Genomic DNA, 27,142 nt, shown 5'->3' on the forward strand with positions numbered 1-27,142 from the left:
TGGTGGTGCATGGGTTGAGAGTCCGCCTGCCGATGCAGGGGACACGGGTTCGTGCCCCGGTCTGGGAGGATCCCACATGCCGTGGAGCGGCTGAGCCCGTGAGCCATGGCCACTGGGCCTGCGTGTCCGGAGCCTGTGCTCTGCGACTGGAGAGGCCACAACAGTGAGAGCTCTGCGTACCGCAAAAAAAAAAAAAAAAAAAAAGATGATACAAACAGATGGAGAGATATACCATGTTCTTGGATTGGAAGAATCAATATTGTGAAAATGACTATATTACCCAAAGCAATCTGCAAATTCAGTGCAATCCCTATCAAATTACCGATGGCATTTTTTACAGAACTAGAACAAAAAATCTTAAAATTTGTATGGAGACACAAAAGACTCTGAACAGCCAAAGCAGTCTTGAGGGGAAAAAAAACAAAGCTGGAGGAATCAGACTCCCTGACTTCAGACTATACTACAAAGCTACAGTAATCAAGACAATGTGGTACTGGCACAAAAACAGAAATATAGATCAATGGAACAGGATAGAAAGCCCAGAGATAAACCCACACGCCTGTGGTCAACTAATCTATGACAAAGGAGGCAAGGATATACAATGGAGAAAAGACAGTCTCTTCAATAAGTGGTTCTGGGAAAACTGGACAGCTACATGTAAAGGAATGAAATTAGAACGCTCCCTAACACCATACACAAAAATAAACTCAAAGTGGATTAGAGACCTAAATGTAAGACTGGACACTATAAAACTCTTAGAGGAAAACATAGGAAGAACACTTTTTGACATAAATCACAGCAAGATCATTTTTGATCCACCTCCTAGAATAATGGAAATAAAAACAAAAATAAACAAATGGGACCTAATGAAACTTAAAAACTTTTGCAAAGCAAAGGAAACTACAAACAAGATGAAAAGACAGCCCTCAGAATGGGAGAAAGTATTTGCAAACAAATTAACAAAGTATAAACAGCTCATGCAGCTCAATATTAAAAAAATAAACAACCCAATCAAAAAATGGGCTGAAGACCTAAATAGAGATTTCTCCAAAGAAGACATACAGATGGCCAAGAAGCACATGAAAATCTGTTCAACATCACTAATTATTAGAGAAATGCAAATCAAAACTACAATGAGGTATCACCTCACATCAGAAAATCTACAAACAACAAATGCTGGAGAGGGTGTGGAGAAAAGGGAACCCTCTTGCACTGTTGGTGGGAATGTAAATTTATACAGACACTATGGAGAACAGTATGGAGGTTCCTTAAAAAACTAAAAGTAGGGGCTTCCCTGGTAGCGCAGTGGTAGAGAGTCCGCCTGCCGATGCAGGGGACACGGGTTCATGCCCCAGTCCGGGAAGATCCCACATGCTGCGGAGCGGCTGGGCCCGTGAGCCATGGCCATTGAGCCTGCGCATCCGGAGCCTGCACTTCTGGAGCCTGTGCTCCGCAACGGGAGAGGCCACAACAGTGAGAGGCCCGCGTACCACCAAAAAAAAAAACAAAAAAACAAAAAAAACTAAAAGTAGAATTACCATATGACCCAGTAATCTCACTACTGGGCATATAGCCAGAGAAAACCATAATTCAAAAAGTCACATGCACCCCAAAGTTCATTGCAGCACTATTTACAATAGCCAGGTCATGGAAGCAACCTAAATGTCCATCGACAGACGAATGGATAAAGAAGATATGGTACATATATACAATGGAATATTTCTCAGCCATAAAAGGGAATGAAATTGGGTCATTTATAGAGACGTGGTTGGCTCTAGAGACTGTCATACAGAGTGAAGTAAGTCAGAAAGAGCAAACCAAATATCGTATATTAACGCATATATGTGGAACCTAGAAAATGGTACAGATGAACCGGTTTGCATGGCAGAAGTAGAGACACAGTTGTAGAGAACAAACGTATGGACACCAAGGGGGGAAAGTGGCGGGGTGGGTGTGATGAATTGGGGGATTGGGATTGACATGTATACACTAATATGTATAAAATGGATAACTATAAGAACCTGCTGTATAAAAAAATTAAATAAAATTCAAAAAACATTATGGCAGATGGAAAATAAGTGTTGAGATTTAAGGAGAAAGAAGATTGTTGTGAGCTTGAATGAAACGGGACAGCTTTGGGGAAGGGTGGACCTAGACTATTTCTTAAAGATGGGGTAAAAATTGGGTTATTGAAGGAAGGGAGCCTCCAAGAGGAGGAATAGTATTTAAAAAGAGGCATAGAGACAATCACCAAACTCATGTTAAGTTGTCTTATCATAATATTTCTGTCGGCGATTGCATTTAAAATATCAATGTGTGTGTGTATATAGAGAAAGAAATGTTAGAAAAGTAAATTTATATATAATATATGTAATCAGAGATACATATGTTATATATACATATGTGAGATGTATGACTTATTTTTCCTTATCCACAGAATTCAGCTACCATGTATATATAAATAAACTTATTTTATTAACCAGAAAAAAAAAAGGCCTAGAGATAAAGATTACAGTCAGTCAGTGATCGGGAAGAAGTTGCGTCAGCCATTCTTGTTCTAGATGGGAGCCAAGTATGTTGCTTGTCAAGATTTTGCTGGTGGCCTCCTGCCCTGGAATAGAACTGCTCGTACCCCTTGGAGCCTCTTTCGTGGCAATGTCGTGGTGGCATTACCTTGGTTTTGCATTGGGGAGAGACGGCCAGTGACACCTACCTCCTGAGCCTGGGTGACTGCAAAGAAAGATGGTTCTGTCAACTAAATGGAGGGCATGGAAAGCTTGTTTCACATGAGTAACCCTTTAGTGGAGGTGGCACAGATTCATCCAGGTAATACCCTTGGCACCTAGAAGAGTGCTTGCACGGAATAGGTGCTCGAAACATAACTTTTTCAGTGAATTGTTCAGTGAATGAATGTGAATAAAGATAGGGAAAAGAGGAATGGTAATGGAATTTTTCCACTCCCTGATAGATGGATGCTTTTGTAATGTCTTGCCTTTTTGTGCAAATCATCTCTTCATTGGTCTAAACATCTCTGGTTTTTCCCATTCCCTTCTTCTTTTTTTTTTAATTGAGGTAAAATACAATAACAATAAAACTTACTATCTTAACCATTTTTAAATGTACAATTCAGTAGTACTAAGTACATTCATATTGTGCATTTTCCACTCTTCATAGATGGTTTTGAGTTTCCTTTTCAACTTGGTCACTTATCTCTGAATGCACTTGGATATGTCACCTGGTACACAGTAGTGCATGTCTGATTGAATCCTCTGAGAGGAGCTGAGGCATGTCATCTCTTAACTGTGGACATTGTAATCCTGTTTGGAAATCTGGTCACCATTTGACTCACATTACCTAATAAGCAAGTTATTCTTTGTCATAGACCAGCTAACAGGTCTTTCCCATTCTTTAGTGTAGTGCTTTCTGTATCTTCCTATTCAGTTTCATATGTGAAATCTGGCTCCTCTTACTAGACTGTTGGGGATTGCTTTCTTCTTTGTTCGGATTTTTCACTTGTTGGCTTCACTTACCAGTTTTGCTCAGGATGCCTTCATAATAGTTGGATTAGTTCATTAGCAACCTGCAAAAATTACATCTCTAACTATAAAAATTGCCCATATCTCCCAATTCTTCAACCTATTCACAAGGATATTGTTATTAGTGACATTTTCAAAAATGCCTTTTTGAAATCTTCATCTATCTGGTTGCATTTCTCTGATCTGCTGCTGTTCTTTGTTGTTACTATTGCTGTTGTTGTTTTTATTCACAGAAGTATAAAGTTTCCCAGTGAATTTTTACGTGTTCCTAGTAATTTTTACTTCTTTTAAAGTAGTCATATACCATCCACTTAATCAGTCCTTGACTTTTGTTTGTCCAGTATATGACTGATGTAATTTTCTTTATTTCTCTTTTTGAGAAGCAAGACAACTGTCCCTTTTAATCTTTTTTTATATAACAGCTTTCTTATGATACAATTCACATACCATACAACTAATCCATTTAATTCAGTGTTTTTTAGTATATTCACTGATATATGTGACTGTCACCACAGTCAGTTCTAGAACATCTTCATTACCTCAAAAAGAGACGCCATTCCTTTAGCTCTCATTCCCCCATCTCCCATATTCCTTAGTTCTAAGCAACAGCTAATCTCCTTTCTGTCTCTGTATGCCTTTCATCTTTAACACCTGTCTCCTACTGTGGGATTTCCCAGATGTTAATGAGAATAGTTTTACTAATTCTCCAAGTCTCCAAGTGTACAGTTCATCTGGTTAGGAGACATGAATTCATTTAGAACAACTAGATACTTATTCCTCTGTCTTAAACACATTTGTTTTACCCTCTCTGATCTGAAAAGTACTTTTCTGAATTTATTCACTGAACATATATTTGAATGCCTTCTATAAGCAAAGCTTTATGCTTAAATGAGTAACATGGATTCTGCTCTCATGAAGTTTATGTCTAGAAAAACATTCCCATTCCTAAGTATAATTGTCAACAGACATTTCAAAAATACGTGTGAGGTGTTTTCCTGAATGCTGGAATTGTAAAGGGGAATAAGAGGCTGTTGTGAAAGGGAGACTATACTACGGTGTGTTAAATGCCATAATAACATATAAGATATCGTGGGGACAAAGTAGAATATTCAGGTCTGTCAAGGACTAGGGGTTGTCAGACCCTACAAAAGAGGCCTATCTTGCAGGTTTGTTTAGTAGTTTTTTAGGTAAATGACCAGCATAGGGAATAGTATGTTTAAAGGCCTTGACAGTTTTTTGAGAACAATATTCTTGCTCAAGTGTCAAGTTTAATAGAGGGCTTAGCAAGAGAAGAAGTGGGTTGATATTCTGTTATGGAGGGCTTTGAGTGTACTGCAAGGGAGTTTTGGCCTTTTTTTTGGTGGCATTAGGTTTTTGAGAAGCTGAATAATATGATCAGGTCTTTTCATTACCATATATTATAAGCAGTAAAATGGTAGCTGGATTTGCAGAAAACCGTTGTTAGGGAACCAAGTGTTAGAAGTTATTATAGCATGAACAGTCTAGATGAGATGCTAGAATCCTCAGCATAAATAGTGGCACAGGAAATGAAAAGAAGAGGTTGAAATTCAGACTAACAGAGAATGGATGGCATCCTTTTAAATATTTATTATGGTACAAATATTGAAAAAAGTCAAAAATCACTCTCAGCTTTCTATTGTAAAAGAAAAGACACTCTGGAAAAGTAAGGGGTTTGGGTTGGAAGGATAATGAGTTCAGTTTTATATTATTTTGTGAGACCTCATGTGAGGTAGCTGTGAAAATCTGAGACTCATAAACTAAGCAAGGACTTTTAATGAGTATTTAGAAAAACACCATAGAGATGTTTGGAGAAAAAGACATACATAGTATCACCCAAGAAAAGGGTACAGATAAAGGAGGAGGATTAAAACAAAATAGTGGGAAAGAGAGCATGTCTATGGATAAACTAGTGGAATAGACTGGAAATGAGGAAAACTGGGGAAGTGCAGTATTATGAAAAACCAGGGGGCGAAAGGGCTGAGATTATATAGAAATATTGAGTTGGATAAGAGCTGGCAGAAGGTATTTAAGATTTGCTTACAAATTATGTAGAGGGTTGTATAATGTAGGTTCTTGATAATTGAATGTTCATAAATGGAATGGATTTTGTGGAGCTCTTCTGTTGATATTGTGTGTGTGTGAAGGCTGTTTTTTTAGAGCAGTTTTCGGTGCACAGCAAGATTGAGAGAAAGGTACAGAGATTTCCCATATACCCCCTGCCCACGCACACGCACAGCTTTCTGCATTATTAACATCCCCCACCAGAGTGGTGCATTTGTTATAATCAGTGAACCTGCATTGACACCTCCTTATCACCCAAAGTCCATAGTTTACATTAGGGTTCACTTTTGGTGTTGTACATTCTATGGGATTGGATAAATGTACAATGACATATATCTACCATTATAGTATCATTCAGGGTATTGTCACTGCCCTTAAGATTCTCTGTGCTCTGCTTCCCTCCCTGCCCCCAACCCCTGGCCATAAAGTTTTATTATATAAAATAAAAGGGATTACTTAAGCTTAGAACATAAGACTTGAAAAATTTTACACTGAAGGTGGCTTTTTTTTAATCCATGTATTTGCAGTTCCCAAATGAAAATATTATTAAGGAATTTCTAATTTTCCTATTTCTCTGCTTTTGCCACAGATAATTGGCCTTTTGAATGTTTTTACACCACAGAAATCCCTAGAAGAATTTCAAGATGTGTAAGTGTGATAATTAAAATTTTGTTAATACATTGTTCTTCGATTGTTACTGTATACTTCAGCTGTCATATTTTTTCACCCGTGAAGTTACATAGTCATGGAGCTCATGGATGCAAATCTTTGTCAAGTGATTCAGATGGAACTAGATCATGAAAGAATGTCCTACCTTCTCTATCAGATGCTGTGTGGAATCAAACACCTTCACTCTGCTGGAATTATTCATCGGGTTAGTAGAAAAAACTGTCATATTCTTTTTCTAATCATAGAGGTATAATTCATGTAACATAAAATTAACCATCTTAAAGTGTACAATTCAATGATATTTAGTGCATTCACAACATTGTGCAACCACTACCGATACCAAATTTCAAAATATATTCATTGCCCCAAAAGAAAACTGCCTACCCATTAGGCAGTAGCTCCCCATTCCCCTCTCACCCCAACCCCTGGCATATACCAGTCTGCTTTCTGTGTCCATGGATATACCTCTTCTGGATGTTTCATATAGGTGGAATCATACAATATATGACCTTTTGTGTCTGGTTTCTTTAACTTAGCGTAGTGTTTTCAAGTTCACCCATATTGAAGCATATATCAGTTGTTCATTCCTTTTTATGACTGATTAATATTCTTTTGTATGTATTTACCACATTTTGTTTATCCATTCATCCATTCATGGACATTTGGGTTATTTCCACCTTTTAGCTTTTGTGGATAGTGCTGTTGTGAACATTAAGGTACAGGTATTTGTTTGAGTTCCTGTTTTCAGTTCTTTTGGGTATCTACCTTGGAGTTGAATTGCTGGGTCATATTTAACTTTCTGAGGAATGAACAAACTTTTCCACAGTGGGTACACCATTTTACATTCCCAGCAACAGTGCACGAAAGTTCCATCTTCCCCAGATCTTTGCTAATACTTAATGACTTTTTCATTCTAGCCATTACTAGTGAGTATGAAGTGGCATCTCATTGTGGTTTTGACTTGCATTTCTGTAATGACATTGAGCATCTTTTCATGTTTGTTGGACGTTTATATATCTTCTTGGGAGAAATGTCTATTCAAGCTCTGCCCATTTTTAATTGAGTTGTTTGTCTTTGTTGTTGAGTTATTAGAGTTCTTTATATATTCTGAATACTAGACCCTTATCAGATAAGTAATTTGTAAATATTTTCTCTGAATTTGTATGTTGTTTTTTTCACTTCCTTGATCTCTTTTGATATGGAGATGTTTTTACTTTTCATGAAAATCAGTTTATTTTTTTTTTGGTTGCTTGTCCTTTTAGTGTCATATGTAAGACTCTATTGTGAAATCTGAGGTCATTAAGATTCACCCCTAGTTTTCCATCAAGAGTTTTATAGTTCTGGCTCTTACATTTAGGTCTTTGACCCATTTTGAGTTAATTTTTGTATATGGTGTGAGATAAGGTGCCAACTTCATTCTTTCACTTGTGGAAATCCAGTTATCCCAGCATCATTTATTAAGGAGACTATTGTTTTCTAATTGAATGGTCTTGGCACCCTTATTGAAATTCAGTTGGCCGTAGACATATGGATTTATTTTTGGACTCCTAGTTCTCTATTCCATTGGTCTTTGTGTCTGTGCTTATATCAGAACCACATTATTTTGATCACTGTAGCTTTGTAGTAAATTTTGAAATGGGAAAGTGTGAGTCTACCAACTTTATTCTTTCTCAGTATCATTTTGACTATTCAGGGCCTGTTGTGATTCCACATGAATTTGAGTATCAGCTTTTCCATTTCTGCAGAAAAGTCCATTGGCATTTTAATAAGGGTTTCATTGACTGTACATTGCTTGGGTAGTTTTGCCATCTTAACTATATTTAGTATTCAGATTCATGAACACAGGATGTCTTTCCATTTACTTAGGTTGTATTAGTCTGTTTGGGGTACCATAACAAAATACCACAGACTGGGTGGCTTAAAAAACAGAAATTTATTTTCTCACAGTTTGGGAGGTTAGAAGTCCAGGACCAAGGTGCAAATAAATTCAGTTTCTGGTGAGATCTCTCTTCCTGGCTTGGAGATAGCTGCCTTCTTGCTGTGTCCTCACATGCCCTTTCCTCTGTGCATGCAGGAAGAGAGAGCAAGCTCTGGTGTCTTTTTCTTTTCTGTAAGGACATCAGTTCTTTTGTATTGGGGTCCCACCCTCATGACTTCATTTAACCTTAATTACCTCCATAAGGGCCTGATCTCCAAATACAGTCACATTAGGGGTCTTTTACCTATGATGAAAAATATGCCTTTATCTTAGATCAGGCTGTTTGGGAAACAAACTCAAGGATGGAGATATATTGACATGTAAGCAGTTTAATGGGGAGTCCTCTCAGGATCAACATCTGTGGGGAGTAAAGGAAGTAAAAAATAGACATAGGGGAGAAATTAGATGCAATCACTCTAGAGGCCTCAACTGGTGACTCAAGCAGACCTTGGTCTTGGAGAGCAGACTTTGGAAAAAGTGGCTCTCTGTGGCTGAGGGCATTTCCTGGAGAGAGATTTGCTGAAAACTGTCAGTAGTCAACACTGCCAGCCCCTGGAAGAATGAGTGCCTCAGTCCTAAACCCAGGCTCAGAGCAGGTATCACAGCACCCACCATAGGCCACCGCTGGTGCCATTTGTTCCTACTTCTTTCATACGGTAAGCTCTGGAAACTGTTTTTCCAGGATTTTATTTGATGTCTGTTCCTTGAGCAAGTTCCAAGAAGTTTAATGGGATAAACCATAGCACCCATTTCTATAGCTGGTCTTGAGGCCATAATTGATACTCACCTCTGTGCTCTACTCTTAAATTCTCCTTACCTACCCTCTCTGCTTGCCGGAGATTACTTGCTTGATAAAATAACCTGAGCTTTCATCCTTTAGGGGTTCAGTACAAGTCAGGATGGGGGATGGAGTTCCACATATTTGCTCAGAGATCCAAGCTAAGCTGTATAAGTCTCCAGCATCTAGATTGTTGCTGGTCCCTGTGTCAGGGGAAGAAAAAGCCAGGTGGAATGTACTGGGTCTAAGGCCATGGGCAGAACTAGTCATAAGGACCTGCCTAATTGTAAGGGAACTGGGAAATGGGGGGAGGCAGTCTTCAGAATGGTCTGTGCCATTCTGCTCTGCTTATCAAGCATTCCTTTGCTTCCTTTATTCCACACCTAGTACCTAGTCACCCCCTCCTTAGGGAAGATAACCCAGAGTCCTAGCCTATCAAGGCATTTAGTGCTAAGTGATACATAGTAATCTCTACATTAATCCAGATATTTCTTCCTTTGGTCCAGAAATATTAGAACTAAAATGACCAAATTATCTGGTCACTTGCATCTCCTCCCCCTCCCCCCATTCCCTAGATATGGTGGTCAAACAGGGTCAGGGTAACTACAATAAACAATCCCATTTGGGAAATTGAAAAATGCAGTCGTTATTTATTTGTAATTCTGTTGTGTAGACATTGTTAGCGTTCTTTTGCCCTTGTGGTGGGGAAGACTACTCCTTGATTAGGCCCTGAATCTGATCTCTGCAAGGAGTACTCTGTCCACTCTTCTCTGTGGTACCTGGCTCCACCCTGTGGAGAGTCTTTTCTGCTAGCCTTCTTGAGTATATCTGAAGTGGGTATTGGAAAGTGTGTTCTCATTGGGGGCTGCCCCTGTTTCACTCCTATCTGTTAAAGATTGGAGGCCCAAGTGTCACTTTAAGACAGTCCTTAACCTGGACACTATTGACATTTTGGATGAATAATTCTTTCTTTTGAGGGGCTGTCCTGTACATTGTAGAAAGTTTAGCAGCATTCCTGGCCTTTACCCATGAGATGCCAGTAGTACTCCCCAATTGTGACAACCAAAAATGTCTTTAGACATTGCCAAATATCCCCTGGGAACAAAATTGCCCTGATTTGAGAACCATTGTTTTAAGGCTAGAACAGTCACAGCCTTAAGGAGTTCTTTTTTTTAAAATGGTACATCTCTCTTAGAAACTCAGGAGACTTCTTATGTTTTTAATTACAGTTCTTTTCAAAGCACATCTGGTAGCTCACTGACTCTATATTCTTGGACTTAATGTCTGCCTTTATGTTTTTAGGCCTCTGTTGGCAAGTCTGAGGTATTTTCATCAATTGAAAGATTTTTCAGGTCTTCTTCCATCAAAGGCTTTCAGAATTGTTATGTGAAAATGGTGCATTAGAAACAAATTCAAGATATCAGTGGCTTACAACAACATTTATTGCTTGCTCAGGGGTCTGCAGGTTGGCTGTGTGGCACTGCTCCAGATCATGGGATCAGGTTCAGGGTTTGTTTCATGTCCAGCTTTTAGCATCCAGGCTGAAGGAGTGCCTCCCTGGGGCACATCCTTTTCTCATGGTGAAAGAAGGGCAAGAGCCAAGCTAAATCAGTCAGGCACATCTAAAACTTCTCTTCAGATTTGATGAACATCACATTTCCTCACATTCCATTGGCCAGAATTACTGTAGGCCCATCGATAAGGTGAAGAAGTATATTGGGTTAGGAGGTGGAGATATTTGCTGAGCAACCCGCTATTTTTTCTTTTTTTTTCTTTTTGAAAGGTCTAGTAGCATTTAGCTTTCCCAGAATGGCAAGGCCTTGAAATTCTAGATTCTCTGTTCCCTTTTATTTCTTCTTGTGAAGTGGCCAATTCTTTGATTTGTAGCCAATAGCCACCTATACCCACTACTAAAGTTTTGCTTTTCAATCTCCTTCTAGAGCAGGGGTCAGCAGACTTTTTTTCTAAAGGCAAGCCCAGATAGTATATATCTTAGGTTTTGCAGATGATAAGATACAGTCTCTGTTACAGCTTCTCAACTTTATCATAGTAACACAAAAGCAGCCATAGACAGTAGGTAATGAGAGTGTGACTGTGTTCTGATAAAACTTTCTTCACAAAAACAGGCAGGCATTAATTTGCCAACCCCTGTTCTAGAGCTCAAGTTCATTATGCAAGTGCGGTGCCTTCCAAGTTATTGTAGGTGACAGTGTCATGAAATGTCTTGCTACTCTATAACCTGGATCACCTTTCCAACCTTTGATATTAGTTTCCCTGCTGCCTGCTGCTCAACTACTAAGCTATGATCCTGTGTTTATAATAGTAACACTGTACTCCTGTCATCAATTTCAGTGTTAGTCAGAATAGACTAGTATAACGGAAAACATTCTTAGGTGTCTCTTTTACTCTCACACTACTACCATGATGCTTTTCACACCAGATGTGAGGTAGTTTTTCCCACACCAAACAGTCCTCAGATTCTCTGGACACCAGCCTGGGTATCCTACAATTTTACTCAATTCCAGGTAGACACTATCTACCTGGAAATAGCCTCAGATCCTCCAGGTTAAGGGCTTAGTCCCACAAGACTGCCCCAACTTCAAATGCCAATCATAATCCCAGGCTATAATTTGGAGGTTCCCACAACCCCCTCCTCAGATTCAGTTAATTTGCTAGAGTGCCTAATAGAACTCAGGAAAACATTTTACTTTCTGGATTACTGGTTAATTACAAAGGATGTAACTCAGGAACAGCCAAATGGAGAGATCCATAAGGCAAAGTATGTGGGAAGGCGCACGGAGCTTCCGAGCCCTCTCTGGGTGCACCACTCTCCCAGCACCTCCATGTGTTTACCGGAAGCTCTCTGTACCAGTCCTTTTGGGTTTTTAATGGAGGCTTCATTACATAGGCGTGATTGATTAAATCTTTGGCCATTTGAGATTGAACTCAGTCTCTAGCCCCTCTCCCCTCCCAGGTGGTCTGGGGGCCTGTGGGACTGAAAGTTTCAACACTCTAATTATTTTGTTGGTTCCCTGGCAACCAGCCTCATCCTTTGGAACTTTCCAAAAGTAACCTCATTAAGTCAACTCTGGTGTAGTTGAAAGGTACTTCTTACGAATAACAAAAAGCACTCCTTTCACCTTTATTGCTCTTATCACTTAGGAAATTCCAAGGGTTCTAGGAGCTCTGTGCCAGTAATTGGGACAATGACCAAATATGGTTTTCTTATTATAAATCACAATATCACAACTAGGTTATTAACAAATAAACACTTGAGTTTTCAGTGGCTTAACACAACCAAGGTTTATCTCCCACAGTATGTGTCCAGTACAGGTCCTAGTGGGGTGAGGACTCTGCCATACATAGATGCTCAAGCAGCTCAATATCTAGAATGTTACTAGTCACCAAAGCAGGGCAAGAGACAAAAGGATGTTATGCACTGGCCCTTCTATTCTTGATTCCCACTCACATCCCATTGACTAGAATTAATCACAGGCTGGAAAAATGTGGGAGAGAAGGTGGAATATTGTTAGTCCACTACTTCTGTCACACATTCATACAAGTTCAGTTATTCTTCACAGGTATAGATAGCAATGCAACTTAAACATCTGTAGAAAGGTACATCTTGATACGCAAGGATGAATTTCAGATGATATTCTTTTTTGACAGTTTCTTTTCCTTAACAAGATGTCTGTTTTTTAAAAGTTGCATTTTGTTCTTAATCTTTCCAAAATAAAGTGTTTAAGGTTGAAATCTTATTTCTAGACTGGAATGCAGTAGTATGAAGAGCCATTAATCATTAACCAACACTATAGACATTGAAATAGTATCGAGGCTCATAATATTTATTTTTGAACACGCAGTGTTACTTTGCAGAGGTATTATATTTTGGAAATAGTGACAACGTATTTACAGGATAGCAATAATGAAAATTTTCATTTTCTGTTTCAATAAACCTGTTGATATCTATTTTTAATTTGATAAAACCTATAGATTACATATCGCCTAACCCATCCATGATTGCATATCAAAATATGCTAAAGACAGCATACATGCTTCTCTGGATATAGACATTACAAAAGTAATTATTTCAGGCCAGCTTTATTTTGTGTTACATCAGTCACTGGTATTCAGTGTATGTGAATCATACTCCTGCTTTCTTTGGTCTAGGTTCATAATAGAATTCATGGGAGCTAACAAGTTCATGGGTTGAACTTGAAGCCATGAGTGTTTATGCTGCTGCCTTTTAATGATCATAGCACAGAATTCCTTGAGGTTGGGTTCAGGTGGGAAATTCTTCACAAAGACATTATTTGGTAGCATCAACAACAAGTAATTTTATGGATTAGTGGCACCAAGACAATGGTGTCCTACCTCAACTGGCAGTCAAAATTTTTATGAACAAATTTGTACGATTTCGGGTTGGAAATCAGTGATGGAAGGACTGACTTCGATCCTTTAGAGTTGAACGTCTGCCAGTTTGAAAGGTCAAGTGACATGTGCTTGGGTTGACATAGAATGGCCCATTGTTGGTATATAGTATCTATATAAAGCTTGTTTTGACCTTAAAATGGGATCTTTTAAAAGCTGGTAATTTAGTATACAAGTGCATATAAATGCTAACTTTATGATTCTCTCTTACTTTTACTGTAATAGTTCTTACATGAGCTTTGAGATGCCTTTCCAAATTGCTTTCACACCACTTGATTGAAAGTTTCTAGCTAATCATAATTTCTAGCAAATAAAGCATTACTAACTTCTAATAACTGTATATATTCATAAATTAAAAATGCCATCAAGCTAATTTCTCAGATTTGCCTATTATGATGAATCTGTGCAGTGATAACAGTGAGAAAAATGAACAGTAACCATGAATTGTTTTATAAGTGATCTCACAACTTGTGGACTGCAAAATATTTGTTTATATTATAGCAGCCATTTTTTTAATTTTTATTTTTGAAGGACTTAAAGCCCAGTAATATAGTAGTAAAATCAGACTGCACTTTGAAGATTCTTGACTTTGGACTGGCCAGGACTGCAGGAACTAGTTTTATGATGACACCTTACGTAGTGACTCGCTACTACAGAGCACCTGAGGTCATCCTAGGGATGGGCTACAAAGAAAACGGTCAGCAAACACTATTTACTTGAAATACTGTTCTGATTTATTTGCTTTTGTTTATCAGATTTCTTATGTAAATACTTAAATTGAAGTGCATAGAGTTAAATGTATCGCTGTATGAAATGATGTTTATCAAGAGTTTGAAAGTAACTACAAATTCTGTCATAAATGTTTGGAAAAACTTGGGGCCCCTGTTTATTTAAATACAAATACATAATCATCAATACTACCATTAGATAAAGAATTTGTTGCCATGGCCCCTGTAACAGAATATATACCATTTTCTTGCCTGTAACTTGAAAATGAGCATTCTAACATGGGCTCAAGAAATCTTAAGTTTGCATTAATGATATTTGCACACATTTCCAATCCCATGACATTAAAGTTAATAGCAGTAGCACTTAGTGCAGACTTTAAGGGCTGCAATAAAGCCATTCTGCATAGCTGATGGATAATTAATTTAAGGTTGCCTTTCAGAGAAAACAATGTTTCATCAACGACCTTGTGTCCAGCCTTAAAGAAATGGCATTATTATGTGCGAGTATAGTCAGTTATATGTATCAGCATTAGAATCAAGGTTGAAGAACATTATCAGGCATGTAGTTCGTGAATTTAAAAAAAATTATGCATAAATATACATATATTTATACTTAAGAAATTTTGTTGAATCTCAGTCATTTAAGAGATGAATAAGTCTACACAGGATTTTATTGACTTAAACTATAACTTTTTAAATGTAACTTAATCCAAAATACTTACTAGAATAGGACCTAGACATTTTTTCTAGCCAAGAATCTAAAACAACAGTTCACTTTGAATCAGGAAACTGTATCAAGTCAATTTTTGGGATTCTTTTTTATAAATGATAACATTGAACTGAGGATTTTAGCTTAATTTTCTTTTCTGAGCTCATTAAAAACACTTTAAATATTTACTACTATTCTTTTGTTCTTAAATAAACATGCTGTTGTCTTACTCTTTATCTAAAATTGCCTTATACCCTGTAAAACCCAGTGAGTTAGATTTAGTATTAGACTTTTTTTTTTTTTGAGAATTGCTGCCTTAAGTGACCGGCATGAAGATTGTTTTTGTATTTGCTGTAAAACCATTGATTGTCACAGATAATGTATAATGTGGCACTCTCTCTTATAATTGTGATCTTGGGAGCTCCCTACCAGAAATTAGCACCAAGAATAACTGTCATGTAAAGAATTGACATGCTTTCCTTTCTTAGGTAAGAATTATATAGATCTACCTTATTGCCTTTTTTTTTTTTTTTTTTGGGCCCCAGGAAACTGAGTCAAATGTAATGCTTAATTATGATAACTACATTAGCCAGCAAGGTTAAACATAAGAACTTCTGCCTTTTATTAACACCTTTCACCCACCCCCACCTGTTTTAACAACTTTATTTTATACGTCTTTTATTGAAAGCCGGCTCAAAGCTTTTTGTAAAGTGTGAGATAATGGAATATATTTAAACTGCCAAATAGACTGAGCAGTTAGACACTGTAAAACTTGCTTTATGTATGAATCAGGCTTATCATATTCTGAGGAAAGTCTTCATTAACCCAGACAATATCTTCTCTCATGCTTGCAGCTTTTGAAATCTGTTTTAAGATGTTTTTCTTAAGATTATGTACATAAGTTGTGTCCTGAATATTTAACTAAAGCTTGCTATTCTCTATAAAGTCCACAGGGAAAAATTATTTTCATAGATTTTTGCCAAAATGAAAACCCTGGAAAAAATTTTTCTCTGAACTGATTTATGAATGTTAACTTTTCCTCTAAAATTTTATTCTTGAAAGTTGAACTATGCCATAAATATAAAAAGATTTGTATGTATTTTAATGTGAAATTTTAGAGAAACTTTAGTTCCACAGGATTTCTAAAATTTGTTCCTAATCTAGCTCCTAAAATTCTGTAATGAACTGGCAGTCTCCTTATGAGTGTATTAGAAAGTACTGACTTTAAGTTCCCAAGTCCTCCTGTATTGGTAAAGGATATATTTCTAACATCTATTCCTGCCCTTTTCTTCTTTTGCTATTAGAGAATTGGGGCCTTCAAACTTCAAAAACAAATGCATGTTTCTAAAGCTTTCCTTTCAAATTGCTCATTCTCCTCTTGTATTAAACTGCAAGCACCTACTCTTTTTGTCTGATTTTCAAACCCAAAGATATAAAATGTCAGGGTATGTGGTTAGTTTTAATGAAACAGGTGGAGGTCCTCAAATTGCCCATTTCTATGTCTAGCAGATTCTTTTCAGTATTGACTAGAGCTCTCATTTAAAGTTGACAAGGGTCATGGGACTTCCCTGGTGGTCCAGTGGTTAAGACTCCGCATTCCACCGCAGGGGGCACGGGTTTGATCCTGGTCGGGGAACTAAGATCCTGCATGCTGCGTGGCCAACAAAAAAAAAGAAAAAAATTAAAGTTGGCAAGGGTCAGTAAGTCTACTAGGAGACTCTGTAGATAATAAATCTGTGGGAAATTTCATACTGTATTCAGCCAAAACCAACTTCTTAAACCAAAAGCGTTCTGGTTCTATGGGTTTAAAACACTTTAGGTGGAAAACATGAAATATACTTCTTTTACTAGGTTTTTTTAATTGATTATTTGTTAGTTCTCTATGCACTTGTTCCTTTTGGAATAGTAGAGTAAATGCAGCATGGTGTTGCCAAGGAGAAAAATGACCTTCAATTCAGAGTAAACATAGCACCTCTCAAAACGAATTTATTAACTCCAACTTGAAAATTTCTGAAGAGCTTTAGATTAACTTTTTAACTGTAATTATTCATAGAAACATTGTTTCTGTTAAGTATTTTAATATACTAGATTATTTCTGCTCATGCTTTTTTCTTTTATTTGACTTAAAGAGAGAGTATAATGCACAGTTGAACCTCAAAATAGTACAAAGATTTTATTTTTTAAATTTTGCTACCTCATGTACATTTTCAGCCTTACTTATAAGATTTGTGTTTGGTTCTTTTTCATATTTTATAAATAAATTTTCAGGGGCAAAATGTGTAGGTTTTTTAAATTATGTGATTTCTGTGCATAGCTCTCACTTTAAATTAGATACGTAGTTAAAACGCCACACGTCACATTTGCTTTTGTGAATCAGAGCCTTTTGACAAATATTTTGTGTTTTAAATTATTCCATTAGCTAAAATTAAAATCACTTTTTTCTTTTGGTGATGTTTTGCAGTTTTTATATAATGCAGTCATATTATGCTTCTTTGATTTTAACGACCTTTTGCTTTGCTTTTCCTTCTTTTGTGCTGCAAACATATAGTGGATTTATGGTCTGTGGGGTGCATTATGGGAGAAATGGTTTGCCACAAAATCCTCTTTCCAGGAAGGGACTGTATCCTTGTGCTGCTGCAGCAGTTTAATTAGTTAGGTGATGAACTTCCTTATGTTCTCTAATGAAAATGAATATAGTGTACATTCATACATGTGGGTTTTTTTAAACAGACGTAAAGTTTGTGGCTGTTATAGTTCAAAAATTGTTGAGATACGAAGCTGAAATGTTTGTAGGCTGCATCTGGCAGTAGGAAATACAGTCTCTGCTGGTAGTTAGAGCACATTCACTGTCATTCATTTTTATTTTATACTGCTTTCTATAATTTTGAAGTATACATGGTGTGTGTGATTTTTTTTAATGTTTATATATATTTTTTTATTTTAACCAAAATCTTTATGTTAATGTCATTGCATTTTGTTTTCAGTTGACATTTGGTCAGTTGGGTGCATCATGGGAGAAATGATCAAAGGTGGTGTTTTGTTCCCAGGTACTGATCGTATCCTTATCTTTGGCCTAAAATGTAGTTTCTAAAGGTCAAAATGTATGACAGCACTTCAGCTTGGTCAGGTATAATGTATTTTGTCTCTCCCTAATAAAAAGTATTGTTAAATTACTCTTTCAAAATACCACCTGCTATTTGACTTAGACTTTCCTTTCCCTAATTTATTTGTTGTTTCATATGTTAATTCTGAAAACTGCTCAGGTTAATTATCCACAATTATTTGCTGGCTTTGAGTTGATTTATTTAACCTAAATCAAAAGTCATGGCTTGTATTAAATTTTCTAATAATTATACACTTGAGTAAGTCTAGAAGTACTTAGGACATAATATGAATTTTGGAATTGTCTGTTGCTTCTGGTCATCCTTTTGTTTTGTCCTCCCCACTTCCTTTTTTGTTAATGTGCTGTATGTTCTATGTCTTTTGGTTATTGTCTCATTACTCAACATAACATACTGATCTTTTCATCTGAGAATTTCAGCAGTAATAATTTTACATGGTGATGAGTAGATTTGGGTCATGATTTTTGTTCATCTGAATGACTACTAATCTTTATAATAACAGTGATCTGTTATGTGTCTATCAGCTAGTGAAACTTAGAATTGTTTTAGGAAGAGGAATGGGAAAAACCATATTCACTGGGTTACAATAAGAAAGTTTTAGGTCTTAGTCCACGGGGAGGAGTTGGAGGTGTAAACGCTAAAGATTGGAAGGAAAGAGACCAGAGAATTCTAACCTTACACCTTAACCAAAATACTGAGTCATTTTCTTAAATTTCAGAGCTTTAAAAAAATTTTACTAACATAAGCTGAACAAAGAATGGCAAAAGGAAATGCCATCATTTTCATTGCTACTGGTTTTCTGTTAGTGTAGAAAACTCAAAAAATGCAGGACATGTAATAAATATTTCCTATCTTCTCGGAAATGCATTCACATTTTCTGATAAGCTGGAAGGAAAGGCAAATTTTGTATTCTAAAATTACGTACAGTTTACATTTAGAGTCCTTATGGGTAGTAATTGTCATTTTTCTTTGAGCCACTTATCATTTGTATTTAGAATTTGTGTATTTAGAATATAAGAATTTAAGCTTCCATTTTTATGATAAAATTAGTATTAGTAGACACACACATGCACATAATAAATAAGGTTAACAAAGCTTGTTTACTGATCCTTTTTGTCCACCTACAATCATTGCCTTTTGCAAGGTGGCTGTAAGATTTATAACTGCCACATTCTTTCTTAGGATTTTTTAATTGCCATTTTCTTATTTTAATATGGATATGACTAATATGTTGAACATTAGATACACAGTATTTTTTCTTAGCTACTTGATATTAGATATTGATCAGTGGAATAAAGTTATTGAACAGCTTGGAACACCATGTCCTGAATTCATGAAGAAACTACAACCAACAGTAAGGACTTATGTTGAAAACAGACCTAAATATGCTGGATATAGCTTTGAGAAACTCTTCCCTGATGTACTTTTCCCAGCTGACTCGGAACACAATAAACTTAAAGGTACTTTTTATAAACATATATCTTTAATTCCATTGTGGGTAGGTGGGTGGTTGTGGAGGGGGTTTATGAGGGTATATTCATATTCTCATGGGACATAACATTGTCTCTGGGTAATGGAACAGTGTGAGGTTTTAGTTCTTTTTAGTTATTTTTTTGTGATTTTATATTTTTTAATCATATGTATGACCTAATTTTATAGTAAATCTATTCTGTTTAAAACATTTTTTAATAAATGATAATTTCAAGTTTCTGAAATTTATTGATAATTGTAAAACTTTTATGAGATACGTGTACATTAACGTCTCATTATTTTTGCAGCCAGTCAGGCAAGGGATTTGTTATCTAAAATGCTGGTAATTGATGCATCTAAAAGGATTTCTGTAGATGAAGCTCTCCAGCACCCGTATATCAACGTCTGGTATGATCCTTCTGAAGCAGAAGCTGTAAGTTCTTTTCTTTAATGTTTGAAGACTATATTGTACCCTTAGAGTTAGAATTAAAGTTAGGTTTGGAGGATATTTTAAAATTTTAAATAAAAATATAAATAAATGATGATGGCGTTTTTCTGTTTTTGCATGAAAAGTTTCTTAAGAGAATGAACATATCCAAGTACCTCCTACACAAAATAAAGTTCCCCCCCCACTGTTTCTTGCCTTTTTGCCGTGATACTTGTATGCTGAGCTAGAATGTTGAGCACTTTGGGAAAACATCTTAACTTAGTTGTAAACAAATTATTATATCCAAATCATAGCACAATTCTATGATATAAATAAAATGTGACCATTTCAAAAACAGGAAGAAAAGAAAAAGACGGTTAAACATCTTTTTTCCTGTCACTGTTCTCTCTACGCAAGATCAGTGTTGATCATTGATCAATCTTGGCCTAATGATGTATTTTTCCAAGTCTGGCTAACATTTCAAATAATTGTAAACAATTTATATACTCCCAATAAACTGACTCAATTATTGTTGCCTTGTTTTTCAGCCACCACCAAAGATACCTGACAAGCAGTTAGATGAAAGGGAACACACAATAGAAGAGTGGAAAGGTAACATTCACCAGATTCTTTAAGATGAAGCTGAAAGAGCTCTGGCTTTCTATGTTGATTTATTCATCGTTTTAGGGAAATGAAAGATATTTTCTATTATTCGTAACTGATATTTAATAATATGATTTAATATTTTTACAAAAGTAGAGAGTATGTCTCCTTCCCTCACTGACTTAATCCCAGTGTCTTTGTTCCCCACCCCAGACAAAGACACATTTGTGCTTTCTGGAACTTTTATGTTCTTCCATAGTCTACAAAAATACAAACTTGTGTGTTTGATGTCTCCCCCTTCTCCTCTCCCACCCTGTTTTAATCACATATGGTTGTATACAGTGCACACTTGCTTTGTTGATATAATCGTATATTTTAGAGATTATTCTCTCTTGCTCCATATACCTGGCTCATTTGGTTTAATAGCCAGTTAGTGATCTGCTGTTCGCCTGTGTCACAGGGTTCTGTATCTAACAACCATTTGAAGAGCATTTAACTTGTGTCTGGTCTGTTGTTACAAACAACTTTGCAGTGTTCTTGTGCACATCTGAGAACATGCCTGTAAGAAAAATCCTACAAGGAGATTCACTGGGCCAAAGGACATTTTTCAGTTATTTCCGATTACTCTCCAGAGAAATTGTAGCAGTTTACACTTCCATCAGCATTTTATGGGAATGTCTCTTTTACCCCCACCCTCACCAACAGAGTTAGTTAATTTTTAATCTTTGCATATCTAATAGTTTTATTTTATTTTTTTACTTTGGTTGAACATTAATAATGCTTTGAAAGTCATGACAATGTTAAAATATTTCTTTCTTTAAAAGATTCCCTTGGACAGTTCAGCCAGGTAATTTTTAGATCCTGCTTGCCTCCATTTATATTGTTGTCATTTTATATTTTGACCACTTTTGTAACTACATGACTTTGGACAAGTCACTTAAAATCAGGTAGACAGAAGACATGTTATTAAGCGCTAAGAACCTAAATACTTGGAAGGCACAATATAAACTGGAGCATGTAATCCATCTACAGATTTATTTGGGAGGAATGAATTTGATTCTTTCTTCTTAGGAATAACCAGAGATTAGTTTTCGCTAAGTTGACTTTGGGAGACATATAGTTAGACTCTGTAGAGCCCACCAGAATGATAGAATTGGGTAGAACCTAGTGCATCTATATATGTAATATACAGGAGTATAGAAACTATAGATCAGAGTATGTATTAAAGTATCTAACCTGATATTTTTATATATCATTACATTTACAGTAAACATTTATGGTATTTCATGGAATCTTAATAGGTCACCAATTGTAAAACACACTAGTATGTACCACTAAGAAAGAAGAAACAATGCCAGTTGTACTGCACGACTGATTATAGATGCAACCCAGTTTCAAAGATATTAAACTGTGAAAAAAGTACATCTTAAAATCAGTGAAACATTGTATTTTCATTTGTATATGGTTATATCTGGGATTTTTGATTACTGTAAGCATGTTTATCTTTATTCTGTATCTTTTTCTCCTAGCCCCAAATGCCGTTTAGTAATTACCTACAAACTCCCTTTTTCAAGATCTGCTTAAGAATTTTAGCATCATAACAGAAAAATTCATTGCCAAAGCCATTAACTACAGATTGCTTTGTCTAGTTAGTACTCCTGATTAGCTTTGGTTCTTCTGCCTCAGTCCCATTTTACAAAGGAGTATTTTCTCTCTCTTTTTAATCCTCCTATCCGGAATGCTTATCATTCCTTTTTGTTTCTTTAAAGAAAAGCATCTCCCATTCTTTCCTCTATCAAGACTTGCTATTTTTCTTCTTCCCAGCCCAAGTAGGTTACCATCGCAAGCAAACTTAGGCGTCTCCAGCTCTTGTTCATCCCAACATATCCACTTGTTTTACCTTATTATCAACATAAATGTTGCCATACCCTGTGATCAGAAATCATTTATTGAAAGTTTAATGTAAAGAATTACAGACTCCTTGAAATTCTGTGCAACAATTTTTGTTTATACATTTTTCTCAGAAGAGGGTTCATTGCTTTTATACAATTCTCAAAGGATTTTATGACCCAGAGATGATGATGAATAATGGCAATGTTAGCATCCACCAGAAGGTTCTTCTTAAGTCAGCATTCAGACTCATAAGGCACATCACACTTGACATCAGGATCATGTAGAAGAATACAGGGCAGGAGGCACGTACACTGCAGGGCAGGATCTGGTGTTACTCTTCAGTTGGAGTAGTCCTCCCAGCAGTCCACCCACTATCCAGAAGCCTAGTTAAAGACCAAGATTCTCATGAAGAAATTCTTGACAGTCATAGCATGCCATGCTTCAACTCAGAAGGAGTTAAAGTATAGTTACCTGATTCTTTTCCTTTAATAAAAATATATTTATATTCTATTCTGATTAAAGAAGGTTCCACATACTCTTGCATTTAAATCTTTTAACAGATATCTGGGTAAGTACCTACAGTGTACCAGGTACAATGCCAGGGCTCAGGAAATAGAAGTTAAAGACAAATTTGATTCAAGCCCTTACTGAGAGAATTAAATTAGCATTTGCTGTACAGAATGATATGGTATAGTACAAAGTGTTGGTGGAGTAAAAAAGGTAAAGCTTCTAACCCCAGCTCTATCTTAATCCAACTTCTGGAATATTACAGCAGAGACTTTGCTTCTTTCAATATAATTCATGGTTGAGGATCAAGAAATTGTTATTAACACCTTTGAATCTTAGGCTGACACTTCTGGACCCTCTGCCATTGCAAGAACACCATTCGAAGTACTTAGTGTGTGCAAAAATTTTTTACTTAAAACATACATATCTTGGGAGATTGCCTCTCAGAGTTTGAAAAGTTTTTGTTCACCTCTTTTTCAGAATTGATATACAAAGAAGTTATGGACTTGGAGGAGAGAACCAAGAATGGAGTTATACGGGGGCAACCCTCTCCTTTAGGTTGGTTACAATATAAGCTTAGTTAAGATTACAGTTTACTTCTTGTGTTGTAGTCTTCAGTGGCCTGAAACCTTCAGTTCTTTCCATATTTAGTACCATTAGTACTCAAAGTTTATTAACTATAAGGAATACAATTTCTGTGGTAAATTTGAAAGCATTGGTACACTGTTCTATCAGTACATTGTACTAGTATATCAGTAACTGACTTCATAAAATGCATATCTTTTTCTTTGATACTGACATCCCATTGAAGAACAGAAATTTAAAACGTTTTTTGGTGGTTGTTGGCATTGTTGTCTTTAAAGAAGAAATTTATCACAATTCAATATATTTACCTTTCTGTGATTTAACAGTCCTTACTTTGGATAAATAAACTAAAACTTCATGGCAGAATTCTGTACAGGATGCCAATTTTGTACATGATACCTCTTTCTCATTTTGGTATTTTTGATTTGTTTAAGGCAGTAGCATTAAAACTGCTGTCAGAAGGTATTCTAGCTCTTAAGAACATTGGTTTGCAGGAGTTAAACATTTTCTTTTATCATAAGCTCATCTTATATTAAATTTTAGTACTTGTTAAAGCATAAAGAATTTAAAGGAAAAGTTAAATGACAGGTAACATGTACATATTAAGTACATACTACATGACAGACACTGATAGTTTTTGTACTTTGTTTCATTCAGCCCCCCAGAACCCTGAGGAAGGGGTTGTTGTGCACATTTTACAGATGAGGAAACAAGTTTAGAAAAATTAAATGATATAAGACTACAAATCTTTTGTGTAGAAAAGCAATACTTGAAGCCATGTTTATCAGTAACTTCAGAGGGCATGGTTTTTCCAGCATCCCATATGGCTGGCAACAGAGAATAGGGCAGTTTTAGGGAAGAGATTAAATTTGAGCTGAGCCTTGAAGGCTGAGTAAGGTTTCAACAGGTAGGTCTTGAATTTGCGTGAAACTATGCCATTTTAATCCTTCTAAAATTCTTATACATTCTAAGAAAAAAACGGATATCATATTTAGCATCAATGAAGTAAGATATATAGGTATAGTTTCAGGTGCCCATTTTGTTGTACTATAAACATATATTTGTTTAAATAATTTTTGTAGCTTCCTATGACATTTTTGGTTATATTTTGAGTTCTTTTAATTCTTTGTTTTTTAAACCTTGATCAAGAATGCAGTCTTCCAAATTTTAATATAGATCCTCTTGAAAACATAAATTGGTTTCAACAGCTTTTTACCTACAATTAGCTGTAACAAAAGCTATCTTATAAATGCTTTAATAACTCAGTTAATTAGCTTTGTATTGATATACAGTAGTCATATAAGTGAATTGTTCATGATGGAGGCTTGAATGGAATTTGAAAAGTCCATTTTTAGGGAAGTTTTATACTTTAGCATACTGTCCTAGTGATGGCACATCCTAAGTGTCAAATGTTTGAGTAAACTTAATAATCTCATGAGATAGATAGAGCAGTTGTGTTTGTTCTTAATTTATAAGTGAAAAATTTGAATCCTAGACAACACTTAACTATGGTTACAAAATAAGTCAGTGGAAAGGACAGGACTGCAAGTTTCTAGACATTTTCTGGATTCTCAGTTATAGCTGGCAAAGAAGAGTGTTAGTAAATTAATCTGTTATAAAAATATTCAGTTCTTGATTATATGCAAAAACAGAAGATAAGTATTTGATGACTCAGAATATCAGATAATCACAATACCATTTCGACTTGATTTTAAAAAGTAAATATTTTTCCCTCTGGATTGCCTCTTATCTTTATTTTGGGTTGGCTAATACTAAAATGAGTTTGCATACCTTTGAGTGTGTAGAGTCACTGAGAGGGAAATGACCCAGATATCTGAAATTAAAGATTTTTCCATATTATTGCTGTCCGGATATTGAGAATTTACTATTGGCTTGGCCCAAAAGTTCGTTTGGGTTTTTCTGTAACTTACGGGAAAACCCGAATGAACTTTTTGGCCAACCCAACATATTACTTTAAAGGTCAGAAGTAAACAAGTTTTTTTTCCTTAGGTATTTGATTTTCAGATTAAAAAGTTAACTGTTTAATTATGATGCATTTAAAACACAACATTGTAAAGCAATTATACTCCAATAAAGATGTTTAAATAAAAATTCAAGAGAAAAAAAATGATTTTTATTAGATTAAAAAATTTGGATGAAATAAAATCTGGATAAAGAAGTAGAGGCATGAAAAAGTATATAGAACCCTTTTATGATTTGAATGTTTCAGTACAGGTCTTTGAAGCTAGCCATAATGTTGTATACTCTTTAGTCAGAAAAGGTGCATTCTGTAGTGTACCAATTGAACTTTTAAAAGTTTAGTATCTTCATTTCACTCTGGCTGGGAGCCTAATGGGTTCTTGGGTCTAGAAGGTTATCACATTTCTCCTTTTCCTCTCTATTAGGCCTGAAGTACCCAGTCTGCTTTTCTTTCCCAGTGTACCTCCCATCACCTGCTCTATCCCTTGTGGTTCCATTCCTTTCTGTTTCCCAGTCCCTGCCCCACTGCCCTAAAGATTTGCCTATTACTATTCCCTAGCTATTTCATTGTTAGATTTGAAGACAAGCTCTCAGAGGACCTTTCATATTTAAGTGTTTTTATTGCATGCCATTGGACACAAAGGAGGGATAATTTCAAACAATGAGGTGCTGCGTTCTGGAACAGTGGTTTTCAACCTGCTTAGTTTTAACATCATTGGGTCCCTGAAACTCACGCCTATTCTTATTGCTCAGTTTGAAAACCATTGGTTTTTATTCCATGAATGTGTTCTTAGGAATTTTTGTATAACTTGCGTTATTTAATATACTCAAATTTGAAAAGACTCTTATTTAGTGCTCATGTAGTTCAAAAGCACTTACCTAGTGCATGAATCACCTTTAACTTTTCCCACCCCCACGGTGTCATTCCCTTCCCTTCCTGACCCAACCCCCTTGAGAGGATTTTTCTATAGGTTAAGTATTCCTGTTGCTTTTTAAAATCCAGGAAATGCTTGTTAGGCTATACTTTTGGTAAAGGAAACAGTCTCCCCCTACTTTCGTGTTTAATAAGTCTGTATTTGCATTTACCAAGTACTTATTAGAACTGAAATAACAAGACTTGAGTTTACCTAACTGGGGCACTTGCGTGGCTCGGCAAGTCACGTAACCAAATGGGGCGGTTGAACTGAGGATCCATTGAATTAAAATGATTTTAATCTTCGTCTTGGCTTTTGCTTAAAAACAAGATGTACCAGAAGGATTGTTTGGACTTTACAGTGAGAAGATATCATAGAGCATTTTTTTTAGGGCAGTAGTTTTTTTTAAAATTTATTTTATTGAAGTATAGTTGATTTACAACATTACATTAGTTTCTGGTGTACAGCAAAGTGATTCAGTTATACATATATACAATAGTTCGCATCTGCTAATCCCAAACTCCCAATCCATCCCTCCCCCACCACCCCCTCCTGCTTGGCAACCATAAGTCTGTTCTCTATGTAAGTCTGTTTCTGTTTCATAGATAAGTTCATTTGTGTCATATTTTAGATTCCACATATAAGTGATATCATATGTTATTTGTCTTTCTCTTTCTGACTTACTTCACTTAGTATGGTAATCTCTAGGTCCATCCGTGTTGCTGCAAAT

General features: G+C 36.0%; 1 protein-coding gene across 5 annotated transcripts in view; it reads left to right on the top strand.

Moving 5' to 3' along the window:
• MAPK8 (mitogen-activated protein kinase 8) overlaps positions 1 to 27,142 on the top strand; it is a 107,080-nt gene that overhangs the window by 74,780 nt on the left and 5,158 nt on the right. For 4 of the 5 annotated variants that reach the window (XR_014297857.1, XM_082673081.1, XM_082673084.1 and 1 more), the window contains exons 4-11: positions 6,208 to 6,266; positions 6,354 to 6,492; positions 14,006 to 14,171; positions 17,896 to 17,967; positions 19,311 to 19,493; positions 19,812 to 19,936; positions 20,479 to 20,542; positions 23,414 to 23,491. Coding sequence is in view for 4 of the 5 variants with exons in the window: in XM_082673081.1 (XP_082529207.1) it covers positions 6,208 to 6,266; positions 6,354 to 6,492; positions 14,006 to 14,171; positions 17,896 to 17,967; positions 19,311 to 19,493; positions 19,812 to 19,936; positions 20,479 to 20,542; positions 23,414 to 23,491 (886 nt within the window). In the remaining variant the exon portion in view is untranslated. Of the gene's footprint in view, positions 1 to 6,207; positions 6,267 to 6,353; positions 6,493 to 14,005; positions 14,172 to 17,459; positions 17,532 to 17,895; positions 17,968 to 19,310; positions 19,494 to 19,811; positions 19,937 to 20,478; positions 20,543 to 23,413; positions 23,492 to 27,142 lie in introns of all 5 variants that reach the window. The other variant, XM_082673083.1, reaches the window with a different exon arrangement.

This window comes from Grampus griseus, assembly GCF_964374135.1.
Source record: "Grampus griseus genome assembly, chromosome: 16".
NCBI classification, from domain to species: domain Eukaryota; kingdom Metazoa; phylum Chordata; class Mammalia; order Artiodactyla; family Delphinidae; genus Grampus; species Grampus griseus.